The 21,893-nt window shown below is 46.1% G+C and overlaps 1 protein-coding gene across 2 annotated transcripts in view; it reads left to right on the top strand.

Moving 5' to 3' along the window:
- Positions 1–21,893, top strand: part of NPHP4 (nephrocystin 4) — a 307,452-nt gene that overhangs the window by 140,940 nt on the left and 144,619 nt on the right. For both annotated transcript variants that reach the window (XM_032968292.2, XM_076072909.1), the window contains one exon: positions 7,163–7,378. In XM_032968292.2, coding sequence (XP_032824183.2) covers positions 7,163–7,378 — 216 coding nt within the window. The remainder of the gene's footprint in view (positions 1–7,162; positions 7,379–21,893) is intronic.

The raw sequence follows: 21,893 nt of genomic DNA, 5'->3' as shown, positions 1-21,893 counted from the left end.
TTGATGCGGTGAAGTTGTCCTGTCCCCTTCGCAGAAAAATACCCCCAAAGCATGTTTCCACCTCCATGTTTGACGGTGGGGATGGTGTTATTGGGGTCATAGGCAGCATTCCTCCTCCTCCAAACACGGCGAGTTGAGTTGATGCCAAAGAGCTCCATTTTGGTCTCATCTGACCACAACATTTTCACCCAGTTGTCCTCTGAATCATTCAGATGTTCATTGGCAAACTTCAGACGGGCATGTATATGTGCTTTCTTGAGCAGGGGGACCTTGCGCGCGCTGCAGGATTTCAGTCCTTCACGGCATAGTGTGTTACCAATTGTTTTCTTGGTGACTATGGTCCCAGCTGCCTTGAGATCATTGACAAGATCCTCCCGTGTAGTTCTGAGCTGATTCTTCACCGTTCTCATGATCATTGCAACTCCACGAGGTGAGATCTTGCATGGAGCCCCAGGCCGAGGGAGATTGACAGTTCTTTTGTGTTTCTTCCATTTGCGAATAATCGCACCAACTGTTGCCACCTTCTCACCAAGCTGCTTGGCAATGGTCTTGTAGCCCATTCCAGCCTTGTGTAGATCTGTAATCTTGTCGCTGACATCTTTGGATAGCTCTTTGGTCTTAGCCATGGTGAAGAGTTTGGAATCTGATTGATTGATTGCTTCTGTGGACAGGTGTCTTTTATACAGGTAACAAGCTGAGATTAGGAGCACTCCCTTTAAGAGTGATTAGGAGCACTCCCTTTAAGAGTGTGCTCCTAATCTCAGCTCGTTACCTGTATAAAAGACACCTGGAAGCCAGAAATCTTTCTGATTGAGAGGGGGCCAAATGCTTATTTCCCTTATTAAAATGCAAATCAATTTATAACATTTTTGACCTACGTTTTTCTGGATTTTTTGTTGTTGTTATTCTGTCTCTCACTGTTCAAATAAACCTACCATTAAAATTATAAACTGATACTTTCTTTGTCAGTGGGCAAACGTACAGAATCAGCAGGGGATCAAATACTTTTCTCTCACTGTATATGTAAATACGTAAATATACATACTCGTAGACCTGAGTTCGATTCACTCTCACAGCCAACACCCAGTGACGATTATCTGAACCGGTCCTGGTGCCTCCCCAAAGTGGACTCAGCCTCCAATCTGTGTCTGGTGCGGTGTGTAAACATCACCACTGGGGAGGCAAAGGACGTGGTGTTGGCCACCCACCCCCTCGTGTGGCATGGCCGGCTCTTCATAAGTGCTACTCGCTAACAGCATTTGCCCCAACGGTCTGCTCAAGCTGTACGGCGGATGTTCGTCTTTTGTATGTTGAACTTCCTTCGCACCGTACGTAGCCAACCGTGCTAAATGGAGGTGTGTGCGAACACTCCGGGCCGCCTTAATTCGGCACGCCATCCGCAATGTGCTAGCGCGACTGGGGTCGACGGGGGGGACCTAGGTTCGAGTCCAGACTCAGACTCGCACACCCTTCCCCTGTGTGGAGTTTGTATCTTCTCTCCCCCTGTTCTGTTCTGCAATGGGTTTCCTCCTCCAAGTTCTCCGGTTTCCTTTAATAGCACAAGCCACCCCGGTCCATAGCAGAGGGAATTTTTTCATGGCTTAGATCGCGTAAATATAAATGTGTCATTAAACCCGCCACCACCCGATACAGCCAATTAGTAAGGTTTGTTCAGCACACCGGTGTGTTGGAGAGTAAACCCACAATATTTACAATTCTCCAACAAGGCATGTTTTGTTTTACATGACAAACCATACATATGGGCCGTGTCAGATGGTGGCGGGTTTAACGACACATTTATATTTACGCGATATAACAACAAAAAAACTCTTGGATAATATTGGTCGTGAAAACCTATGCGTCAAAGTGTAACTGGTGTCAGCCAAACATCCCAATGCTGAGAAATATGTACCTGAAAATTACTCCGTTGGGATGACGCGTAGTGACATAGCCCCCCTCCTGCTTAACTTGGCAGGATCCGCCAGGAGAAACATCTCGAGACTCCAGTGAGGCCTTCCTGGGTAAACCAGTGCAATAGTAATAATAATAATAGAGGCTTGGTTACAACGCACCCCGTGAGAGTGGCAAGCTGGCCTGTAATTCTTTCTCAAGTAGCCCCACACACACACACAGTTCAGTCGAGTGGTGGGCAGTTGTTTGAGCCGGGCGGTCTCGCAGAAGCTTCCGAGGTCACCGGCTTGGCCCACCACAATTGAAATGCCCCCGCTATCTGCGAAACAAAAAAAAAGGCAACGCCTTTTGCACGACTCATTGCCGCATTCCTGTGTGTCTGCAACACCCTCACAGCCTACTACCGTTGCATCTCGAGGTGACGTGTAATTGCATTCCTATGGCTTCAATTACATTTTAAGGGACTGTTGCAGCAGTTGTTTGGCAGCACAGGCTCAAAATATGTAACCTTCATTGACGTCACCGCTGCACTGCAGCTGAACAAATAAGCAGGCTAGTGTTTTGGGAAATGGAACTTCTTCAGACTAATTATGAATTAGAAGTCATTTGTTGATCGTATGCGAAGTTGCGAGTGGGCGATGATGTCGCACGTGGCCTATAATTCAGCACTGCAGAAGAGCAAGGATTGGTGGATCATGCAAATATTGTGAAACTCCCTTCCCATCAGCATGGAGGAGGTGCCATAGCCTGGCTCGCCAGGAGGAGAAGTCAGCACAGCGAGTAGACTACTCGCCATCTGTTTCCAGCTCTACGAGGATCGAGTGTTGCCCCCTCGCATGCGTGGGTTTTCTCCGGGCGCTCCGGTTTCCTCCCATATGTAAATACAATAATTTATTGGGATGAAAACATTAATATATGGAGGACTGCAGAGCTGGGATAATTATCGGTGCCAGCTTGCATGGGTTTTCTCTCAGTGTATAAACGCTCAATTGATTGGCAGAAAACATACGACTCAGTGTTGCTCTCCTTGATAAATAAGGAAAATAAATGGACGAATCTGTAAGCTGTGTCAGAGGGCAAGCAGTGGTGTACTAGTTCATGCACCATGCTTGGAACGTGACAAACCAAGTCCCGGACAAGGCAAACTTCAGTGGTGAGAGACATTGGCATCAGTGCTGCACCTTTCCCCACTCTTTTCACCAACCCACACTGTTGCGAATGTGGCGAGGGGTTTATATATTGTTTACATGCGATGGGTTCACATGACTCCCCCCGGCCACCAACAATGCCACACACATTTACAACCATGCTCATTGAATTGCAATTGCTACTTAACTATTGTACGCTTATTAAAGGCATAATATACAGTATTCTCTGGATCTTTCGGTAAAGTCACGGAGATAGGTTCAAAATTAATGACAATAAACAAACCACGACGTTTCAATCGCAACACAAGCGACCGTCATCAGGTGGAATAAAGGTCGCTTGTGTTGCAATCGAAACGTCGTGGTTTTTTTGTTTATTTGTATTAATTTTGAACCTATCTACGTGACTTCACCGAAAGACCCAAATAATATGAATTCCTGCAGTCACGAAAGCTTTAAGTTATAATATATAGTGTTTCATATTAATGTAGTTGTACAAGAACAACATACAACGAAGAAATCTCATGTGATGCGATTACAAATATACGATGAGTGAATAAGTGAGGTTTTTAAAGGGGGTGGGGGTTGGTGATTGATATCCGTCGTTGTGAAATAGGTTCTAATGGAACCTCGTGCAACATTACACCGCATCGATTGAACACGAATAATTTTATTCCCAGTTTGATTTCCATAATAATAATTTAAAAAAAACATTTGACCCTGAAAGAAGGATCGCCCTGAATTGATTTTACAAATCAATAATAATGTCATTAATAAAACTTTGCATCTCATTTGGATGGGATTCATAGTGCAATCGCGCACAGACCTGCTTTGCACATGGACAGGGTTCTAATCAAATATGGATTCTGTTAAGTTGCAGATTATTGAACGGCCGGCTGTCAAGTAAGTGCTTTCCACTTCTGCACAGTATGGCTCAAGTATATTTCAGTGGTCTGGCACAAGGTCCGCAGCATCTTGGGGTTCCCGCATAATGGGGGGGGGGGGGGGGTAGGTGGATCATCAACTCAAGGATTTGAGGTTTTACTTGTGGTCACTGGCCAGCCACCACGACTGCCGTTGCTCGTGGTGCTGTATTTTTTGAGTGCGATTAAATCGTGTTGGTTTTTTTTTATGACGTCAGCCGTTAAAGGTAAGGCCATGGAGTGATCACGTGTGCCCTTAGTCTGTTCGGTGACTTCAGGTTTTATATTGTGTTTGTTAATATTTTTGTAGAAATGTTTTTTTCGAACTTATTTTTAGGCTGATTTACGAAGACTTGATGGGAGGGGGGAGCGTAGGCACCATGAGCCTGATGTCCTGAGTTTGATTCCGAGTTCGGTCAGTGGCGAGTTGATGTCTGAACCGCTCCTGGGCCCCCCTTTTGTCAACCTGTGCCGAGCAGCGTGGTGAAGTATGGTCAAATATCAAACCCTGACTGACATGTCGTAGGGAGGCACTCATTCAGAAGTGGATTGACAAAGAGGCTGTACATTGATTTCATATATATACATGTGGACCTTCACCCGTTTGTCAATCTCTACATTGGGTCAAACTTAACGTCTCTTAATGATCGACGGCTTGTGCACCAGATCTTATTTATTCACGATGTACTTACAACAAAATCCGCAGACTACCTGCTGGATCTCCTCACTGTTTCGAAGAACAAATGTGACCTAAGGTCTTCGCTCATTTACCAGCTTCACATTCCTTATTGCCGTACAAATACTGGAGGAAGGGCCTTTGCTATTGATGCCCCCAGGGTCTGGAATGCTATCGCCAATAAACTGCAACTTGGATCACTACTTGTGAGATCTTCACTCAAAACTGCTCTAGAGGAGTTGTACACCCCTAGCTACCACTGCTATTCAGTGGCCTGAAATCAAATGTATCGCTCCGGATGGCCGCTGCAAAGTATGATCTTGAGTTTTGATTATAGTGTGCTGATGTGGAAAGGTGCATTGAAAATGTTTGATACTCCTACTGATACTCCTGCTGTTATGGAGTGACTCATGCTGCCAGCTATGGCTGCAAAGTTTGGTCGTACATGTTATGTATATCGTTTATTGTTAAATTTGAATCACAGTTCCTATGATCACTGTTACTATGATCACTGTTACATTGTTTTTATAGCTTTATTTTGGTGATTTCGAAAACGTTTTGGTTTAGCCATATTTGTTTGTTGTAATACAGAGTTAGACTGATAACTTTAATCTACATTGTCTTATGGTTGTTATTGAATTGCATCCCACTGGAATTTTTTCACACAGCTATGATATACGGTGCTTTTTCTGGAAGGCTTTGCTGTTTTTTCTGGATTTTTCTGCTGCACGTAGTCACTTTAAGATGTTTCTTGTTCATGTTTTTGTTTGTTGCGGTTGCACTCAATTCAAGAGCCGCATGGCTCACAGGGCTATACCTAATAAATTAACTGAACTGAATCCACTGCTATACGAAGAAGGCCTTCCTTCATGGATTTAGATTGCCGGGTGCATAGCGTAGCGTGCGAACCACTGTGCACCAATTCGGTGTGAAGTATGGTGAAACACGTGGGGAAGACTTCAATCAGCAGTGGACAAAAGGCTGTAAATTATTTTTATATAGTGTTTTCATTGCAACGCAAACCCAGTACAAAGCACCGATCGCAGTACATGGCGTGAACAGAACTCCGCGCCAGGGCTTAACGAAGGGGGAGAATCGGGCTCTCTGCCCCACCCACTTGGGGACCGCAAGACAGAGAACAGTAAAGCTTAAATGGGGAGGGAAGAATGAGGGGTGAGATAACCAACACTATGGGGTAGAGGGGGGTGGGTGGAAGAGAGGGTGGGGAGCTGTAAATCATTGTTATTATTCATCATGTATCGCTGTCCTCGGAATCAGAAATGCGTGGTTGTGTCCTTGATGCCAGTACTGTAGATGAAATCGATACTACGAGCAGCTGCACAGACTTTAATATCTGCGTACTTACGGAAGTGCAAATCTTCCATTCGTCTGCCCTTCCTTAACCATGTGCGAACGTGGCGTGATTGGACGCACGCTTCCTGAAATTTAATTTGAAGAGTTTAACATTTCCATTTCAAAAAATGCTTCGTCGTGTGTGTGTCTGCGCGCACAGTCGCTGTGTGGTGTGGATTTTTTTTGTGTGCAATGTGTGCCTTAAGTGAAAGTCACGGGGGCTTAAATGGTTTCACTTCGGGCCAAGGTAAGGTCTTAATATTGGAGCAAACTTTGGTCACGGTGAGAAGTGAAACTGGTTTGTTGCTTGAGAGGTAACGTCTTAATTGGGTTGGGTGGGTGGGTGTGGACGAGACTATAACATTTCCCGGGCTGAGTACAATCAAATTAAACTCAAAGGTTTTAAATAATGAAGTCTACAGATGATTAACAGCCATGACCAAACACCCGTGGCTTTTGTTGAAATGCTCTTAAAACTGACCATGCCTTTGTGGCCAAAGCCAGCCCTTCCATTACGCAGTCCTTTGCTGGATGCTATGGCACTTAGAATGTGATCGGAGAGCTCCCGTCTCGGTTCACCGTTTTATGAATCTTAGCCCCGCCGCCCCCTTTACAAACAGTGCGACTTCTGTTTTAGCCCTCCAAGCACTACTAGCCGGGTTCAAATCTGCTCGGCCTCCGAGACCTAACCGTGTCGGGTGCATTGCCGGCGATTTTGTCATCGGCGAACATGCGCAGAACAGCGCCCCCCCCAGATCTCCGCCGTGGGCGGCAGAGGGCGGCGTAGCAACATCCATCGTTGTACTGCACCGTGCTCCCGTGTCTGCGCTCCCCCGTGCCTTCCCAAATCACCCACAGTCGGCGAAGGACCGTTGCGCCAAAAACGGTGTGACCTCTTGCGACAGCATTGGCGTAAACTGCTCTTGCTGCCTTACACCGGCGGCTCTCGAGTGATTTGTTTGATCCACGGATCACGGGGGGGTGGGGGGGGGGAAGGGGGGTGGGTTGGGGGGGGCGGAGGATGGGGTGGGGGGGGGGCACCATTCCTTTGAGGGTCGCGGTCCGCTTTGAACGTCAACCGCCAACTGAAGTGCGCGTGGTGAAGTATGGTGAAACAACCCCCCCCCTCCTGCGCGTTTTGTTTTCGTCCCCAGGCGACGTCGTCGACCGCGTCGGCGCGTTCGTCCGTCTTCATGCGCACGGTGCGCTGGTCGGCGTGGGACCCCTCCGCCGAGGCCGCGGACCCCAGCCGGGGGCGTTCCGATCCCACGCTTGGCCGCGGGCGCGACGTCGCGGTGGCGCTGCTAGGGGGACCGCGGGACAACCCGGCGCGCGTGCTGGTGTACGCGGCGCACGCGGACTCGGCGGAGGTGAGCCCGTCGCCGCCGTGGTTTGAGGCCTGCACCTCGTGGTGGTGGAGGCGGTGGTGGAGGCGGCGGTGGTGGAGGCGGAGGCGGTGGAGGCGGTGGTGGTGGGGGGCGGTGGTAGCGCAGCGGCTAGCGCGCTGCGCTACGAAACCGGGGGGACGTGGAGTTTGATTCCCGCTTCACGGTTAACACCGGTGACTATTATTTGAACCGGTCCTTGGCCTGCACTAGGTCAACTCAGCCCCTAAATGAGTACTATACCTGGTACGGTGTGTAAACATCACCACTAGGGGGACAAAAGGCGGCCAGACGTGGCGTTGGCCACCCAGCCCCTCGTGTTGCCGTGCCGGCCTTCGTAGGTGCTCGCTAACAGCACTTGCCCCAACAGTCTGTTAAGGCTATACGGGGGGATTTTTGTCTTTGGTGGTCGTGGTGGCAGTGGCGGCTGTGATGCATGGCCGTGGTCCAGTGATTAGGAGGCCGGGTAGGTGGATCACACAGAGATTATATTTGTGTGATGTGGCTCATCCAGCCAGCAGCGGGCCTGTGTGACTACACGCTTGCTAAATAGGCTTTGTTTTAGCAACAACAAAGGAGAGCGAATGTGGATATATATACACTTGTCGTAAAATAACCCCATCATTTTACAAACGACATCGCCTCTAACCTTTTTTGTGATTTTGTGAAAAATTTATATAGTTTTTGACCCGGTTCATAAAGTTGTCTATCAAACAGCAGCCGCCTTAACGTATTCCATTTTGCGCAGAGTAATAGCTTTACACAAAAGCACTTTTTTTTTGCCAAAACTATTTTTTCTCACCAAAATCGCTCCAGGCCCGTTTTTTTTTTGCTGAAACACAAGCCTTAACGTCCGCGCTGACCTCCGTGGATAGCCTCTTATTTTTCGATTTAAAGCTTTCGTGACTGCAAGGATTCATCTTCTTTGGTCCTTTTCTTTAAAGTCACGTAGAATGAGAATAAAATAATAAAGTAAAAAATAAAATAACACAATAAAATTCTCACGACGTTTCAGCCACAACACAAGTGGCCTTCTTCAGGTGAAAGGAACAAACCTGTCGGGATGACAGAGCTTCAATGAACGTTGTTAAGATTCGTAGCATCTTTTAAGCTGGTTTAGAGAAGTGAGGCACCTTGACAAAGGGGTTTACATATCACACAGGAGAATTTAGCATTGAAATAGCTGAGAGATTAGCTTGTGACTGGTCACAGAAATGGCTATGTTAAAGTCAAAGCCTACACATCCACAGAGGCACCTAGTACAAATCAAACAGGAGAATTTAGCTAAATTCTCCTGTGTGATATGTAAACCCCTTTGTCAAGGTGCCTCACTTCTCGAAACCAGCTTAAAAGACGCTACGAATCTTAACAACGTTCATTGAAGCTCTGTCGTCTCGACAGGTTTGTTCCTTTCACCTGTGGAAGGCTGCTTGTGTTGTGGCCGAAACGTCGTGAGAATTTTACTTGTGTTATTTTATTTTATTATTTTAGTATTTAATTCTCATTCTACGTGACTTTACCGAAAGAACCAAAGAAGCCTCTTATTTGACACGCGGGGAACTTTCTTCATCTGCTGAAATAAAATAAAAAGTCTCTCCATTACCGCTGTGCTCTTTCTGAGCTGATACATGGGTGAGACATAAATCTGTGGGAGGGTGGAAAACGGAGCCTGTGCATCGCCATCGGGAGACAAGAGATGGCGTGGGTTAAACCTTTTCTTGCCAATCTGGAGTCGACCACGTCAGCGTCCGTTATCCTTAGTACTTACGTCCGACGCGATTGGTGGATCGGTCGAAACGACGTTATGCAAATGAGACACGCGGCCCGAGAAAGGGGGATGGGGCGGAGGGGCGGCAGAGCGGTGATCGTCAAGACGGAATGTGGTGCACGGCAAGTAGGCTGCTGACATTGGATTTTATCTTCGTGCTCTGCTTTACTGCCACACGTACATGCATAAACATCCAATTAGGACGAAATTGTCATGTGCTGTCTCAGCCAATTGCGAGCAATAAATACAACACTCGGGGGCAGTGTTTCTCATCGGAGCGTTTCGCTTTACTGATGTGAACCAATGAGGACTTCCGCACCGTTGTTTTCCGGTGGACTTTGCTTGCGCGAGGTAAACTGTGGGTTGAATTAAACCTCTTTTGAGTCGCGTCAAAAGGGTCCCCCCCCCCCCCACCCATGAGGAAAATACTGCCGAGGGCTTGCCGGATGTGAAAGTCAAGAGTCGTCCACAAACGATTTGAGACACCAAGTCACGTATCATATGTAACGGCTGGATTCGAACTGCTAACTGTAATATTTGTTAATGATATGTGCGTGTCAGTAAAACAAATATTTAAAATATCCAAAAGCTGTCACGATATGTTCCAAACAATATAATGCCATTAATAGTTTGTGCATACGTCCTCATGTGTATATAACACTATTTGCTCACTGCTCTGTGCACTTTGCTTCCTCAGCCTCCCTCCCTCCTTCCACTTGCCTGCACTGCCTCAACTCACCCCGCCGTCCTGGCTAACCCCGCCGTCCTGACTGACCTCGCCGTCCTGACTGACCCCGCCGCCCTGACTGACCCCGCCGCCCTGGCTGACCCCGCCGCCCTCACTGACACCGCCATCCTGGCTGACACCACTGTCTTAACCAACTGTCTTAATTGGCTCCACTGCTCCCATGTGACTCAATTCCTAACTCCCTCATCCCTATCACCTGTCCATCATTCAACCTCCGACTCCACCCACATTGAGTTCATCGCACACAAGCAGAGTGCAACTAAATTGTACTACTTATTTTGCTCCCGAATTCTTTCTGTGCAAATTCACCAAACATCACAATGCGGCACCCCCCTAGAGATACTCCTCATGCCGCAATACCATGACCACTTAGAACCAGACACCTTGTTCAGGCAAACCGGGCGAGTGTGTTCGACCCAGATTCACCACGGCAGTCTTGCCATGCAAAGGCGGCAGCGGGGACTGGGCCGGGGAAGCTATTTTTAGTGATCTGCACGGTCTCCACTTTTAACAAGGGAGCTGCACGCTAAGCTGACGCATTCTCGCAAGCCACTGCGATGTCGCCGAGTCAAGGTGGAAGGGAAAAGAGGCTCTGTCTAATTTCTAATGACCCTGTACTTAGTGGTGGCCTTTGTAGATAAAGACTATGAATAATATAATAATAATAATTATTATTCACTGTTGGAGGGTGGATTTTTTTTTGGGTGCAAACTAGGGCGTGCGCTCCCTCCAGAGCGTCAAATTATTAGGAATGTAAATGGTCCGTGTGCTGTCCTTGCGAGCCATTACAATTTAAATTGTGGACTGCACATGGACACTCTTAGTTTGACGTTTGCCCATGCTTGGCTCACCCACTGAGCATCGGTTTGGGCTTTGCTTCCAGTGCCATACACATAACACCCAAGATGCATAGTCTTTAAGCCATTTTTTATGGCATCGAGATCATAGCTTGAATTTTTCTATGCATTTTTATATTCCCAATTACATTTCAATCCTCCTGTCATTGTCGTGCCATGAGACTAAGAAGTCTCGATTCAAAACCCTCGCAGTGATCAAAGAATCGCACGCTGACAGCCAGTAGGCCCACAGAATGTGATGCCACGCGACTAGCTCGGAGTTACGCAACGATGCCCCTTATCCAACGCCGGGTGGTTGCACCCCTACATGCCCTGTAAAGAATGTTTTATGGAAAGTAATCGATCTAAATTTGTTTAGTTTCAACGGCTGGGATCTGCCAAATTAGTAGGGGGGTGGGGGGGGGGGAGTGCAAACTTATGTTAAAACATTGACCTTTGGGCAATCAATAATGGCTCAGAGTGTCAGCTCGCTTTATTTCGACCACGTGATAATATTTATCATTCAATTGTTAATGATCATCATTATTAAATGTGATTTGTATTTTTTATATATGTATACATTCTTAGCATGATTTTATATATATTTCAAACTGACTAACAGAAGCATACAGTCCGCAATTTTTCACTGACCAATGTACAATCTTTGTAGTGAGTTCTGAAGTATCGATAAATGATAATATTATAATTATCATTATATTATTTAACCCCTGATATGAACCCAGGATGTTTGGTGGTGCCTGCTCAGTACTATGACACAAGCATTGACCTCTTAATCTGCCCTGTCGCCTTAAAGGAGGAATTCGAGTTTTATTTTTTCAGACTTTCCCCGCCTGTCTTCGAGTTGAGAATGATCCCGGGGGTTTGGGCTTGGCACCCAGATACTTGACCTGAGAAAGACCCCGACAAGCCACCCTTCGAGCCATCACGCCTGGAACCGCGGACTCACACATGCCATCTCAAGTGTGGGAATTCAAACGGAAGGGAGCCAGAGAGAGCTACAGTTGGATCGAGCAGGCGTGACGAGGCTTGCGCTACGATAGCGTTAATAGAGTGGAGGCCACTGTCAAAATTCGTGCCCTTTGTCACCAATCTAGAGTGTGAGCTGCATAAGGTGAGATACCTTTGAGCTGGTGCATGCACTACTGTGGTAAATGAGCTCAGTTCAAACTTCTCACGACCGCTAAGGCCCCGGCTGTGTAATGCGTTCTCTTAATGAACTTGAGAGGCAATTGGTTACTTGTGGTCACCTATATTCTTGGTTCTTTCGGTAAAGTCACGTAGAAGGGAAAAAATATAATAATAAAAATATAAAACATTAAAATTCTCACGACGTTTCGACTGCAACACAAGCAATCATCATCAGGTGTGAAAACCACAGCAAGAAAAATTTGGAAGAAAAAAACCCGCCAATTTTTTCTAAATTTGCGTTGCAGTGGAAACGTCGTGAGAATTTTTATTGTTTTATATTTTTATTATTTTATTGTTTCCCTTCTACGTGACTTTACCGAAAGAACCAAGAATATGAATCCCTGCAGTCACGAAAGCTTTGAATCAAAATTTGTGGTCACCTGTTAAGCCAGTTACGTCATAGCATGAGTGGAGTTTTTATCGGAAAAAAAATGTTTTGCTGTGTCTTGAAATTATTTTTAGAATGGTCCTGATGATTGCCTTTTAAGGGGCACCACAGTGGCGAGACGTTACCTACCCCACCAACGCTGACACCTGTTTGTTTGGAGTTTGCGTGTTCTCCCTGTGGTCCACGTGGATTTTTCTCCGGTTCCATCGGGTTTTCCCTCCACATGTAGAAACACGCGTTTAGAGTATTTGGCTGCTGCTATAAATTTCCACATGATGAGCCGCTTCGTTTGGCTATCATTTGTGACCAAGGTCGCATATGAAAAAACAGCTGTATAGCTCAGTGGGCAAAATAAAATAGTTCCGTTTTTGGTATGGTTTTATTGTGTTTGGGACGTGAAATGGTTTGCTTGCAGGAAACCCACTCGTATGAGAAGCAGCACTCAACCTTCTGCAGCGCTGGTAGCCTTTGGAAACCTGCTTGTTATACTGCCTACTACAGGCACAACATCATTTATCATATAGGATTTATAAGGCAATAAATTACTCATAGCTATAAATTACTCAAAGCACTGAGCCAGCACTGCTGAGATCGTGACTTCAATTCAAAGCAGCCACCAGAGGTTTGACAATGATCTCACCGGTATAGAGTCGGTGGTCTCGGCCCAGTCACCGGTGACCACACAAGAGGACAGATCATGTAAATGTATTAGATTTTCAGTCAATGCAGCCGAGGCAGGCTCTTGAGGGTTGTATTTTTATGAATATATCTTTGTATGATTATCATGGGGAAGCCAGTCTACACAGAGCGTGATATAGTGCCACCTAGAGTTGGCGAGCAGGGCCGGAGTGGCGATGTAGCAGTTAGCGCACGGTGCTATAAGCACAGTGGCCTGAGTTTGATTGCTGGTCAGTGGCGAGTGGAGTGGCATCTGTGTGCACCCCTTCCATCCCCCCACCCCCGCCTGGTTTACCCAATCCACACTGACCGGCATTGTTTAGATATGATTAACAATTCCGCATGGTCGCATGGTGGGTGTGGAGCGTTTCATTCAGCAGTGGATCTATAAAGGGGCCACTGTTCAGTTTCAAGACTCGTTTTCAAAGAGGGAGAGCCCCTGCATTGGGATTATTTATCAATTTCAGCAACGAGTAATGGGCTTGTGGGAGGGAACCGGAGAACCCAGAGAAAAATCCTGACCACCTCGCAGCCCGAGGCTTAAAACACGTGATGAGCCCTGGTGGTAAGCCATCCAGAGACCTGACCAGGCTCAATTCTGTTTGGCTTCCGAGATCTGATGAGTTCAGGCAAATCCAGGGTGATTTCGTTCGGCAACGTGATGATATTTTATTGACTAAGTTCCTAAATCATGTTTTTAGTTTTATGATGTAACTCATACAATAGAACCCCTCTTAACGGCCACCCTTGTGAACGACTAATCGCTTAACAACGGGCCTCCATAGAACTCAATGTGTAGTGTATTGTGTAGTGTATAATGTAGTGTATAGTGTATATAATGTGTATAGTAGTGTATAGTAGAACCCCTCTTAACGACCACCCCTGGTAATGACTAATCGCTTAACAACGGGCCTCCATATAACTCAATGTGTAGTGTATAGTGTAGTGTATAATGTGTATAGTAGTGTATAGTGTAGTGTATAGTGTAATATATGTGTATAATAGTGTATAGTAGAACCCCTCTTAACGACCACCCCTGTTAGCGACTAATTGCTTAACGACGGCCCTCCATAGAGCCCAATGTGTCGTGTATAGTGTAGTGTATAGTAGTGTGTAGTGTAGTAGTGTAGTATATAGTGTAGTGTATAATAGTGTAGTGTATAGTGTAGTGTATAGTAGTGTAGTATATAGTGTAGTGTATAGTGTAGTATATAGTGTAGTGTAGTGCCTCCATAGAGCCCAATGTTGTTCGCTTTCCGACCATTCCCCTGTTAACGACGGGCTGTTGTAGGTACAGTAAATATTAATTAATGCATTCATTAATCTTGTTTATTTTAATAATATGTGTTTATAATGTTAGTATGTTTATGTATTACTATCCATTGTTTAAATATTAGGAAGTATCTTTTTGGGTGAAAAAGGGTAACGTTCAATGCTATTGTAGTGACTTGTAGCGTCACTACTCTAAGCCTGTACACACATGACGTCACTACGTCGGTTATATTGGAATGACGTCACGGCCGGGTCGGGGAGCCGGGAGGCTGTCGTCAGTGCCACGGGGGTTGTGTCAGGCCATGGCACTCTGTGTGAACCCGGCCGGACACGTGACCGGATGAAGGTGGGGGCCGGGGACCCCAGGGGGACCTTGGGGGTCGCGTGGCCAGGGGCTGAGCCCTCTCGAGGATTCGAGAAGGTGGGCGTGGCCTGGGCGTGGCCTGGGCGTGGCCCGGGCACGCCGAGGCGGATATAAGCGGGCTCCGCACCTGTTGCGGGGCTGCTCGGGTCCGGGATGAAGAAGAAGAGGAGGAGGAGGGGGAGGAGGAGGGGGAGGAGGAGGGGGAGGAGGAGGAGCCTCAAGTCTCAAGTCAGCGTGGCCAACCAGTAGCCCTCCTGGCCACGCTTGTCGTATGAGAGTGTCAGTGCTAGCGAGTGAGCGTGTCAGTGTTAGCGAGGATAGGTCAGTGGTCACCACCCTATGTGTAATGCTAAGAGTTACCCGTTGTGTTTAATAATAAATAGTGTTGCCTCCCAAAGTTCCAGTGTGCGCCGGAATTGAACCCACTACACTATCGCAACGAATTAAGCCGTTAACGTGTATTTCCTATAATTGCTTAAGGAACAAATCACTTAACGGCCGGTTTCGTGGAACCAATTACCGTCGTAAAGAATGACGTCACGGCATTACACAATTGAGATATACGACAGGGTATAGGTGCAGCCCTGCAATTGCTTGCTCACGTCACTGCTGGCAGAAGCGCCTGTGCTCGAGGTATCTCTAGAGACCCCTCTCGAGCGTAGTTTGGCCTACTCTTCCACGAGCAATAGTCACCTCCGAAGAGATGGGCGCTCGCACGCTTTACCCCGCTGAAAGCGACATGCCGATAGGCTAATTGAGACGTAATTAAATATGAAATTAAAAGCAAATTATATAAGATGCGTAGTGCCACACAAGCATCCCATTCCATCTGCCGTTTTTTTTCCATAGAAAGAAACAATAATAATAAAAACCACGAGCGCCGCGTAAGAAACCAGGCGTTCCGAGTCTCGCCGGGATCGTTCAGTGTGCGCGTTATCACGGAAACTTGCTTCCTGGTCGCATTTCCAGCCGACCACCCCCCCCCCGCCGACCACGCGGCAAAAATTGATAAACCCGTCGGAGCTCGCTGCAAATCCCGACGAGCCCGCGGGTCGTGGGGTTCGGCGAGATGGCGGGGGGTGTCGGCGGTGGGGCCGGACCAAGCGGTGTCCTCTGGTCCCCCCACGCGGAGCGGCGCTCGGTGCAACGAGCGCCGGGGCACGACGGCTACGGCGGCGCCAAATCCCGTCGCGCCTCGGATCGATCTGCGCTCGCTTTCGTTGGGGCTCTCAAAAACTTGGAAGTGATCTCGCCGGTCACTCTAATTGCAGCCTGTTAAGGCGTCCTCCATTCACCTTTCACCGGCGTCCTCCATTCACCTTTCACCGGCGTCTATCGAAGCCGAGTTTACATAGAATTCGGAAAATGACAGCCCCACCTCCCCCCCCGTGACTCTGTCGTACGCGTGCAGCCGTCTCGTCAGCCCCACCGCTGCATGAGGGCCTCCCCGCGCCGTGCGGATTGCGTGGGGTTAATTGATCGTCGTTCTCGACTCATCGGTGTGTAACCATCGACCGCATCGGGACATAAGCTAAGCGGGCCAGTGCGCAACGTCTCCTTCACAAATGGAAAATGAAAAGACACGGTCCCACCGTAGTGCGACTGTGGCCATGCAACCCAAACGATGGCTCATATAGTTAAAACATCTATCCATAATAGAGGGTTTTTTTTTTTTGGGTTAGATCGCGTAAATATAAATGTGTCGTTAAACCCGCCACCTCCCGACGCAGCCGGTCAGCACGGTTTTGTCACGTAAAGAAAACATTGCCCAATTCGCTATTAATTCAGCACACTGGTGTGTTGGGGAGCAAACCCACAGCATTTACAATTCGAGTACGACGACGTTACACCCGGTAATTACAACCAGCCTCATGAGGCGACAGCCATCATTTATATTGTGCGATCTAACCCAAACCCCCCCCCCCCCTTTTATTCATAATATTGGTCGCTAAAGCATGCGTGTTAAACCAGTTAGCCCACTGTTGTCTGCACTCGGTCAACGGAGGAGGAGTAGTACAACTACTGGAAATCTGTCCTCTGAAGCCCTCTCGTCGTGGCTGCCAGACTTAAACATTCCTTTTTAGCTCCTGAACAAAGTGCTGCCAGCATGCGGCAAGAGTAGAGGACGGTAGAATAATCACACCGCTGAGTGCGTGTTTGCGAAGGCAGGCAGTATAGCCATGGAAGTGTAGAAGTTACAAGAGAACAATTCTCTTTTCCGCACTTTCCACTGCTACCATTCACAACGTGGCCCTAGGGTCTGTGACAACCGCTTATGCATTCTACAATTTGCAGGCAACCTTTTAAAATTCTACTTTGAATACACGTGAGTTTTTTTTCGTCATACTTTTTTTAATTACTATTATTATTGAAGGGTTTGTCTGTTACTCAGTAGCTGCCGCTAATAGGCGACTATTCTAGCGCCAATTTAAAAGCCGTTCATCAGGAAACATTCTGAAATGTAGCTCCCTTCAGGCCACCACACGGTGTAAAGTGCAGTTTGAAACTCCTATTACCCACTGTGTCTCTCTGGCCTCTCTGTTGACGTGCTATGAAGAAGGGCTATTGCCCAAAACATCATTTATTATATATGTTTTTGCCTTTAAGGCCATGGCATTATTGATTAACGTACTGAGTTTTTTTTTGTGTTATGCATTGTGATCACCCGCCAAAGCACTATCCAGGTTCAAACCTGATTAGCGTCTGAGAATCTGATGAGGTCGACTACTGCATTCTGGGTGATTTTGGGATAATCGTCGCTGTTTCACCGCAATAAGTAAGTAAATAAATATATTTAAATCATGGAGTTCCCTCTTAATCCATAAACCTACGGGCTTTTAAGAAAAGTTTTATTTTGTCCCAGTGTCATTTGTTTAACAGGCTTGAGTTTCTTGGTGAGTCTCAGAAAGTAAATACTGGCCCAGATTATGGCTGCTTCTAGAAATGTAGCCGGAAAACGTGGGACCAGTAAAAAAAAAAACCTATGGCTCATCGACGAAGTTGTTATTATATATTCATATTTGGACACAGACCCTTGACTATTGAGTTACTGCACACAATCCAGAAAGTGCATCGTATACATGTCATTTATTTTAATGCAGCATTGCATTTTTTTACAGGTCACTAAATGCTCATACCATATTTAAGATTGCAGCAAAAATGTATTGTTGGTGAAAGACAGAAAAATGCATCAACCTTATTAAAGTTGCTTCATTGCAATTGGTTGCTGCAACAAGACCTCAGTCAATGCTAATAGCAGTCACTGCAATAGATAAGTGTGAACGTAGGTAAGAGCACAGCTGAGATGCAATGAGAAGGTATCAGTGGTACAGATGTGTGTCTCTCCTTGGCACACCCAGTCCGAGTATCACCATGGCTTTTCTGACCAATCTCAATTCCAGCTTGCCCCTCTATGTTACATTTCCCCATCGCAAAAACCACGAGTTTTGTCATTGCTTCCTAATGGGTGCCAGTGGAGTGAAACTTTGGCACTTGCGGCTGCCTGAATATTGCCGGGCCAAATGGCCCCTTGACACGGAGATGCACAGCGGTGGAGATCAGACGCTTCGCTTCCGTCTGGAGTAGCCGTAATGTCGCGGTGATTGCAGCTTCTCTCTCTGACGGAGTCGAGGTGCGAGACGGTGTTTCGCGCCGACCTCTGCTAACACCACTTGCTGCCGCGATTCTTCACTTGCCTAAGGTTGCGAGGGGAGGAATATGGAAAAAAAAATTAAGGATATAAAAAAGCAGCCACCTCCATCACTCCCGTGTATCGCACAGCCTACCGTCATTTGCGATTTAGTCCTTTGTGCATTAACCCTTCTGTCTGTTTCGGTTACGTGCTGCACCACACTAAGGGCTCGTTTTAATTTTTAAAGGGTTGAATCAGTAATAGAAAAAAATAAGCCGTGCATTTCTTGTAAATATTGGCGCTTGGGGTGTTAATACGCAGTCTGACAAGATTTAGAAGCCTCGTTAATGAGACTTAACGTAATTAATGTTACGAACGAAGCACATTATTAAAGCACTTACATCATATTCTTGGTTCTTTCGGTAAAGTTACGTAGAAGGGAAACAATAAAATAATAAAAAATATAAAACAATAAAATTCTCACGACGTTTCGACTGCAACACAAGCAATCACCTGATGATCGTGATAATTTTATTGTTTTATATTTTTATTATTTTATTGTTTCCCTTGTGCATGACTTTACCGAAAGAACCAAGAATATGAATCCCTGCAGTCACGAAAGCTTTAAATCAAAACACCTACATCATGTCATTGCCGTGTGTTTTTACGCGATATGGATGCAGTGGTGTCTCCCGAGCACACTTTGAATGTAACTTTACATTCTTTTTATTCTGAATTATTTTTTATTATTTTTGCGAGTTGGCTTTTGAGCCAGAACACTCAGCCAGCACCGCCGAGATCCAGAAACCCACACGTGATTAAGCCGGGTTCTCAAGTGTGGCGAGTTGACGGTGTCGCCGCGGTAAAAAAAACAACGTAAAATTTGGATTTTCACTAGATTGAGATGAAATCCAGCAATGAGAATATAATACATTGGTTTTAGTGGCCTGAAACAAACCGTCGTGTTTCATGGCCATGTTTTTGTTTATTGTAGTACGGAGTTAGACTGATGGCCTTAATCTTAGTTATCTTGTGGTGGTTGTTGTTGTTGTTTGACTTGCATCCCACTGGGATTTTTTGCACACAGCGTTGGTGTACGGTGCTACTTCAGGAATATTTTGATGTTTTTTTTCATGGATTTTCTCTTTGCACAGTCACACATAGTCACTTTAAGATGTTTTTCTTGTTCGTGTTTTTGCTTTTTTGTTTGTTGTGGTTGCACCCGATTCAAGAGCCGAATTGCTCACAGGGCTATACCAAATAAATGGAACTATGAACTATGTGGGAAAGTGCACCCTAAAGTGTGGATAAAGGAGGTCACTTGAGTAACATCAGAAGTGGTTCTGCAGTATCCTCTTCTGCGGGCTACTCTCCATCACTGCTCTGCCAGAGTTCCAAATGGATTTGTTGTCTCGTGATACGACGTGATACGACGCCAATCGCACAATTTTACTAAAATAGGGCATTAGGCAAAGTATTTTTTTATCATGAAAGAAGCTTTCCACTTCTGTCAAGCAGCCCATTACAAACAGCTTATGTATCTTTCTTTAAGATGGGGAAACGTAGTTTTGGAGTGATTTGAATTGGTGGAACTCTAATGAAGACCCCATTCTTCGTTAGATCACCAACCATCAGCACTTTGAGAGGGTCCACAGGTTGCAGTACACAGAGTCGTTTTCTGACCTTTCTGTAATATTTTTTTGCGTAATATTTACATGAATTAAGTAGGTTTTCTCTGTCAACTTTGGATTCCGACCACATGCAAATGCAGCCAGAGGGGCTTTCCTGGATAAATAAAAGAATTGTTAACATTTATATTGTCTTCTTCAGCTATACCTTCTTCACTTTGCCTGTCAACCCACTTAATTTATTTCAGCACATTCTGCTAGAAGTGTGCGAATTAATTTCTACGCTAAATTTCCACTCATCTACACCGAGCTCGGTGTATGCATACACTCATCGTGTTTATATCAGAAGGTTTGTAATACTCGTGTATATAATTGGAGTGAGCTTATTTCAATTTGTTGCACGCATGCGATTCCCATTTAGCCGAGTTGCCCGGCTCTTTTGCAAGGGAGGTCTGTGGTGCAGTAACACAGCAGCAACAGAAGCAAAGATAAAAGAAATCTCAACGTTGCAGAGAGGGATTACAGCAAAGGGGGGTCCTTAAGAAATGTTGCACAAGGCACAGAATCAGAATATGTATTTATACTGGAGGAATCCGATGAGCTGTAAAGCTCTTCTCCACAGATGTGCAGTCGAGGCACGGGGCAAGAACGTTACAACAACAAACAGTACAAAAACACGATAGGAATGCAAAGTGCAATCAAGGTAAACAAATCACCCAAACACAAACAAATACAACAACTAAACCATCCCCATTCTACCAGGCGAAGCCCACTGAGGTATTAACTCAGTTTTCCAACGGGATGTTTGACGGTCAAAATCGAAGCGCGCTCGAATAAAAAAAAACCCAGTGCAAATGTAATGTGAGCACAATCAGCGTCAAAAAAAGGTAGGTACAGGTCCAAGCAAGCTCTATATTTTAGTCTAACAGTGACCTAAACAAATGTATTTCAATTAACGGGCGTATGGATTCTTGTTGGGTCAGTGAATCGAGGGGTTTGTTACGCGGTGTGTGTGGTTTGGGAGATTGCATCACCGCTTAAATGAATTGATAACCGAAGAAATGTGTGTATGGATTCCTAATAGATAAGTGTATTGAAGGATTTATTGACGGTCGAATGGACAGATGGCACAGATGGATATCCCAAAAGGGCAGTTGGAATATTAATTGTCCACTTTCACACGGCACAGCTTGGCCTAACACCCCATTCCCATGCACTCAGATGAAGAAACTGATGACGTTACAACTGCAGCTGAATTTCCAAAGACTAGTTTCCAGAAGATCGAAAAACCCGGTCTAGAATTTGCTTGCTTAAACAAATGCTCCTAGATAATAATGGTATGGAAAGCAGGTAGGCGGATGGACTAAGCATTATTGTACGCGTATGTCGGCTCACGGCACGGCAGCAATGCCTGCATGCGCTTTCAGGTGCTGTGCCTGTACGGCAGCGAAGGCTCACTGGCAGGAGGCCGTCGGGGCAGACGCACGTTCTTGTGTTTTGCATGGGTGAACGCACCTTGGCAGGGGGGGGGGTGAAGGGACGCGGTTAGGCGATGTGTGCGCGGAGCTGTGAGGTTGGGGGGGGTATTGTTAGCAGGAGATTGCGAGACGGAGCCAGGTGCTATAGGCGAAGCTGTGCATTCCAACTGCCGAGAGGGTACACACACATACATTTTGATTTAAAGCTTTCGTGACTGCAGTAATTTATATTCTTAGTTCTTTCGGTAAAGTCACCACGTTGAAGGGAAACAACAAAATAATAAAATATATATAAAACAATAAAAATTCTCACGACGTTTCGACCATAACACAAACGGTCGTCTTCAGGTGTGTTACGGTCGAAACGTCGTGAGAATTTTTATTGTTTTATATATACTTTATTATTTTATTGTTTCCCTTCAACGTGACTTTACCGAAAGAACTAAGAATATAGGTACACACACATGTTAAATATTTAAAGATATCATCAGCAGCTGGCG

The sequence above is a fragment of the Petromyzon marinus genome, chromosome 39 (assembly GCF_048934315.1).
Source record: "Petromyzon marinus isolate PM22_M1 ecotype Great Lakes invasive population chromosome 39, UKy_Petmar_22M1.pri1.0, whole genome shotgun sequence".
Classification (NCBI taxonomy): domain Eukaryota; kingdom Metazoa; phylum Chordata; class Hyperoartia; order Petromyzontiformes; family Petromyzontidae; genus Petromyzon; species Petromyzon marinus.
This window is presented reverse-complemented; position numbering and strand designations above follow the sequence as displayed.